Source organism: Acanthopagrus latus, chromosome 7 (assembly GCF_904848185.1).
Source record: "Acanthopagrus latus isolate v.2019 chromosome 7, fAcaLat1.1, whole genome shotgun sequence".
In the NCBI taxonomy this organism is placed as follows: domain Eukaryota; kingdom Metazoa; phylum Chordata; class Actinopteri; order Spariformes; family Sparidae; genus Acanthopagrus; species Acanthopagrus latus.
Window position 1 is genome coordinate 18,192,398 of NC_051045.1, and position 6,000 is coordinate 18,198,397.

At 43.8% G+C, this 6,000-nt stretch overlaps 1 protein-coding gene across 11 annotated transcripts in view; it reads left to right on the forward strand.

The window, feature by feature from the left end:
- The window catches only part of LOC119023368 (neural cell adhesion molecule L1-like protein), a 58,082-nt gene extending 52,424 nt beyond the window's left edge, over window positions 1-5,658 (forward strand). For all 11 annotated transcript variants that reach the window (XM_037105237.1, XM_037105236.1, XM_037105240.1 and 8 more), the window contains 2 exons: window positions 545-617; window positions 5,111-5,658. In XM_037105237.1, the coding sequence (XP_036961132.1) occupies window positions 545-617; window positions 5,111-5,324 (287 nt within the window). In that variant the 3' untranslated portion in view covers window positions 5,325-5,658. The remainder of the gene's footprint in view (window positions 1-544; window positions 618-5,110) is intronic.
- The last annotated feature ends 342 nt before the right edge of the window (window positions 5,659-6,000 follow it).

The window sequence follows — 6,000 nt, forward strand, 5'->3', positions numbered from 1 at the left end:
CATCAGCTCCTCTGGATTCCCCCTTTTGCCCATCCAGCTCTTTTCATGAAACCCTTCTTTTGTCTTGTTTTTTAAAGCATATTTATACAAAGAGCTGGTGTATAGCACTTTCTGTAGACATATGGAAGATATCCTTTCAGTGTGCATGCTTGATATAATGTTTACACAGTCATATTTAGTTTAAGTTTAGGTCTCAAAAGCTTTCCGGTTACTTTTCATTTCAACTGTTATATACGCTCAGGAGATAAAAGTTCAGGCCATTTGTTCTTGTAAACCTGCTATGCATTGATGTAGAGTTTGCTTTTGCTCCAATTTCCAAGAATTTGACAGAAAATCACTGAGGCTCATTTAAAAGATGAATGTTTCTGTTTGAGTAATTTCTCTTGCCAAATTTTAAAGGCAGGATCCTTCATAGTTGTTTGAATTTAAAGCATTACAAATGATTTTATGTCCCGACATTGTAAGTAATATTCAGTTTCATCTGTGGATGAAAGTGTTGCTCTTTAACAGTAGTGCTGAAATGTCTGTTTTGCCTCCTCTGCAGTGAAAGAGAAGGAAGACCTCCACCCTGACGTTGAGTCACAAGGAATGAATGATGACACGTTCTGTGAATACAGGTGAGCTGTACTCCTGCACTGCAGAGGCGCGCCGCGGTGCCAAAGTGTGCTGAAGAAATGACATTTTTTTTATCTCCCCGAAATGCATTGTGTTGTAGCAGTAAGCAGTAAGTAGCAGTAAATATTCATTGGCTGAGGAAGTCGTTTGTCATGTGTCACAGTTATGTTTTTCTCTCCCATCCCTAAAGCAAACCATGCATTCATGAGCGTTTCCAGGATGAGCCTAGAAGTCATTGTTCTCATCATTTGATGGGCTAGGTAATCCAACTGTGTAGTTAGGTGTAGTGGGTAACCAAACCTTTGCTCCCCTTTAGTTGGAATTGTGTGCTTTAGATTTGCTTCCAGATCCTGTGAGTGCGTGAGATCAATGAATACATATATACCCTCGACTGGGACTGAATGGAAGCATGCTGCTGTACACTCGCTGTCTTTCCCTAATGTGATTTCACACACGTGAAGCATGTAATCCAAAAAGCCAAACACATACATACGAACACCTAAAGACTCCGAGGACTGGAGTCTAACGTTGCTGTCGAAGTGAGCGGCAGGACGGAGCAAAAAGCTCTGGCAGTACTGTGACCTCACTTTGCAACCAAGACATTTCCTAGACAACAGCTTGGCAGTATTGCGATTAATTATTTAGTCTCTAAGACCAGCTGCCTAGTGAACCTATTAAGGTTATGTGCTAGCCTCCTCTAATGTAGAAACATGTATTTGAGGAGATGTTAGTGAAACATGAAGTCTTGCTATAGTGCCTCTGCTTCCTGCTTTCCTTTAAAACCCTGATGTACACTTTGTGAATTATTACTGTAGAATTCAGTGGAATATCTTACACAAGTGAGATTTGAGGACGCTGCAGACACAGGGATTAATTCTGGACATGCAGTGACTGCTGCTGGGAAATATGTTATATTCAATTAAACAGGCATGTACTGTAAACTCAGCATGGCGAATGGGTAGACAAACCGAGCCTTTAAGCGCAAAGCAGACAGCTGTTGTGCTTTATAATCACTGTTGGATTTCCATTGTTTGCATTGTTTAGCCGCTACGGTGACAGTTTAGGGAGAATCAACTGAATCCTATTTTGCTTGACAGCGCTGCAGCGACTGCGTGACAATGGCGTGCTTGTTTGTGCACACGCAACGGAAATCACCTAAAATAGCCTCTTCTGTCTGCTTTGAACTCTCTCGTCGTCATATTATTCAGAGCACGATTACTCACAATTGTGTGGTTGCTGCCAATTGCATCCCTGAGTCGCTTGCCAAGACTGTTATTCTGTAATACAGGAAAGAGTGCATTGTCTGCCTTCCTGTTTATAGATTATGGGTTACATTATTGATATTAGAGTAGCTCAAATATGTATGATTGAATGCGAGTCGCATGCGAGTTGGATCGAGTCGTCAATCAATATTGCTGTACGGAGACTGATGTGGCCTTCAAGCACCAAGTTGTTATGGGTGATAATTCAATTTGAAGAAGAAGAAGAATCTTTATGCGTCACATACAGTCACATAGTACACCATAACCCCTCTGTGACTGTGCTATGGTCAGGGACTCTGAATGGAGAATTGATCTCATACACATGCCGTGTTGGTGGGGAAACTGGAGCATCCACCCAAGCACGGAGAATATATACAGCTGGGAATAAAACCCAGGACCTCCTTGCAATCGTCCTACATTAAGGTTGCGTTTGTAAAATCCAATCGGACATTTTAGGCTAAAATGAGAGCTTGGCTGTACAAGTTGTTTGTAATGTAGGTTTAATAATCACAGCCAATGCTATATTTACACCAAAAGGCTTCAATGTTTTGTTTGTGATCTTAACCTACAACTGGACTAAAAACAAGGCTAAATATGGCTTCTTGTCTGGTGCAGTGTTAGCTAGATCTCTACATGGCTAGCACTAAATGTAGTCCTAGCTAAATGTGCCATTTCACCTGTTCATGAAACACTGACTTCTCTTGGGTTCTCTGCCACGCCGTCTCCTCAGACAGAATGCTCTGAGAGTCTGAGATTGTGGCGCTCCGAGTAATGATACACTCCAACCGTTCCATACATTTAAAGAACTTTCCAGTGCGCTCTGGCGATTGTTCATTGTTTGTGAATGTGCTCAAACACTAAGTGAGATTGTATCATGATCCTATTTGAATCGGTGTTCTCTGAAATCCTGTTGTCCAAATGAATGAAACAAAGTGAGTTTTATACAAAAGCTGGTTATTGAGGTCCTCCGCGGTTCACTGCCGGGGTCAGTACAGCAGGAGGGGAGTGTTACCCAAGCTGATGTTCATGGCTGTTTCCAGCTTGAGAGACAAAGATGAAAGCAATTCTTGTTGTACAGATGAACAGTATTGGGAGTTAAGGTATATTTGTATTGGTGCGTGGGGCGGAAATATCTTAAATATTTAACGGCCTATCACAGCTTCCTGAAGTTTGACATGTGAACAGGTTTTCAGCTGTAATGCATTACAGTAAAGCGTGGTTTATTGTATTGATCTCCAGTTTCAAGAGCTCATAAGTAATCATCCACGCTGTTACATGGTTTTGTTGTTGTAGTATGGTTTGATACCACTTTTACGGCAGAAGGAGCCCTGTTTGTACGAGTCGGTGCAGATGCGACTATCTCTTTAGAAATCCTCTCATGGTTTGTTTCACAAGGCTGCTCTGACTACTGTCCCCCCAGAGTGCCCTTAGCCTCACTATGATGTTGCTTTCCTGGCTCTAGAGCTGGATTCACGGCTCTCTTGTGCCCTTTGAATCTCTGAAGGCAATAGACCACCCGCTGTTGTGCCACGTGTCTGGGGAGCTGACAAGTGGTAATTATGCAACAGACGATTTCTCTTTGGAGACAGCCCTCTGCTGCCCTGCCCCTCTGTCCACTACAGGAACAGCAGGTGTCATAGCTGGAGTATGCTGTTAGCCTAAAGTGCGAGTTCATCTGTTGTTATTTTTGTTTTGTTTTTTTAACCTTCATTTCTTTTTTTCCTTCATCTTAGCTCACATTTTTTTATTTGCAATCGGGAGAAGGCACCAGGTGCTGTGTTATTTTCCTCCGGACACCTTTAAAGTAAAATAAATACAACTTGAGGTTCACAGAGAGGGGAAAACATCCTCCTTCCACCTGAAGTATCTGTGCTGCCCCCAAACCATGTCAGCACGGGTCAATGGCAAGACAAATTTAATTACCTTCTACCTCCATCACTCACCTGTTTGTGAGGCTAAAGGTAAGCCTTTGCGCTGCAACAGCTGAGACTGAGCTGGATCCCGACCAAGGTCTTGAATGAGAGCCGGGGCTCAAAAGCACTCAGCCCCATTTTATCGCTGTATTCAAAGTCACTGTGGGCGGGCTGCAGCGGCGCTGGCATTCCCACTCCTCTTAGATAACGGCCACTTATCTTGGGCGCTCTGGAGTCGTCAGAGAGAGGAGGTTTGATAAGGGTTGAAATGCGGACCTTATGTGGCGTGCATGGTAAATGGCCTTGTGAAATGGGAGAGATAAGATTAGTTATTAAAAATCCCCGTGAAGGTGAGTCGATTCGTAATCGCAGCCTGAACCACGTCTCCGAGCTGAAACGCGGAGCTCGAGTTTGACACAGGTGTCAACTACAGTGCGCCTCAAATGGCACTATCATACAGCAGCCACCTGAGTGTCGCCTCTGAGTGCAGACACTCTGTGTTATGAATACAAAAGCAAAGCGGGGGGATAGAGGTGTTACCAAACATTGGACGGTTTAGGGAATTAGAAAGGAAGACGGGGAGGAAAAATATCCTCAGTGTTTTGAGGTGACCCTGCGTCTTGTTGTGAGACACCTGCAGGTTGGCCGCGTGCCCAGCCTTAAATTGGCATCTAATCTCCTCGGCCTGCGTGAGGGCCCCTCGGGAATACCAGGAATGACAGGCTGTTTGTCTGGGATTGCATATGCCCCACCTCTTCATCTCCCCCCTCTTCCTTCTCCCTTTCTCAATCTCAGCCCCCCAACCCTTCTTCACTTTCTCTCTCTCTCTCTCTCCACACACACACACACACACACACACACACACACGCCTCCCACTCGTCTTTTTTCTCACTGCACTCTGGCAATTTCCATCGCTGGTTCTAAAGAGATTTGAAATTGCCTTTGGTCCTGAAGCCTTGGCAATTAGCAATTAGTGAAGTGATTGTAGAAAAGCCCTCCCCGCCTCCCTCGTGCTCGCTTTCCTGCTGTGCAGCCGCTGCATCCACCCCTGCCTGGCGCCTGTAGTGATGTATTGAAACCATAAGTAGTTTGTGTGAGCGTATATGTGTGTGTGTGTGTGTGTTAGAGCAGCCAAGCATTTGATAATCTGTATATACTGTACAGGCTGGTGTTTGTGTTTGCGTGCGTGTAGCTGTTGTATGTGACAGTGGGCTATGCGTGTTGCTTCCGAGCATGTGCCTGATGTACAGTACAATGTGATTTGTCTAAGCACCGCATCGCTGACCCCGGCTCATCCTTCTCTGTTGTTGTTGATGGCAGTGACAGCGAGGAGAAACCACTGAAGGCCAGAGGCTTGATCTCCCTGAATGACGATGACACAGTGGGGGACAGCATCAGCAGAGACAGCCTGGTTGACTACGCCGACGGTGGAGGAGAATTCGATGAGGACGGCTCATTTATCGGAGAATATTCTGAATCAAAGCACGGAGGTTCTGGTAGCGCGCCCAACGGACCCAGCACCGTCACTGCATAAAGCCGGGCTCCGGTTGAAACGGTCCTACTTCAAAATGCTTTCAAGATACTTTCTGAATTCAGCTTCACTGGCATTAAATATAGAGTGAATAGCCAAAATACGGGGGCATAAAAAAAATGACTCAAATGTGCAGAGGTATTTTACAGCAGGCAGACTGTTTTTTTTTTTTTTTTGCCCAGGGGGCCGGGAAGGAGGGAGCACATCCACCATACACATCAGTGTGAATACCATGTGAGACTTTGTACATACTGTAAGAGAATGACCTGTACCATTTGAGTGTTTCATGGTTTTATCAGTGATTCAATAAACTGTTTTTTGTACCTATCTACAATAATCTTCAGCAGTGTATATTGATATTGTTCTTTCACTAAAAAAAAAAAAAAAAAAAAAAAAAAAGCCAGGATCAACAATTTTATCTCACCATGTATGAAACACTAAAAACATTACTATATGTTTTTTTTTTTGGTTTGTTTTTAAAGCATATCATGTAACTGTTTTACCTTAAAGTAACAGCTTCAAAATCATTTTGACGAGTCATGTTTTAGGGTTTATCACTTTTTTCCTGCACTATGTAACGTCAGTGAGAGGGTCGAATCACATCCCCTTTTTTGTAATCCAAGAGGAGACAACAACATAAACATCAGAACAACGTGAACACAAACAAAGTCACGCATTA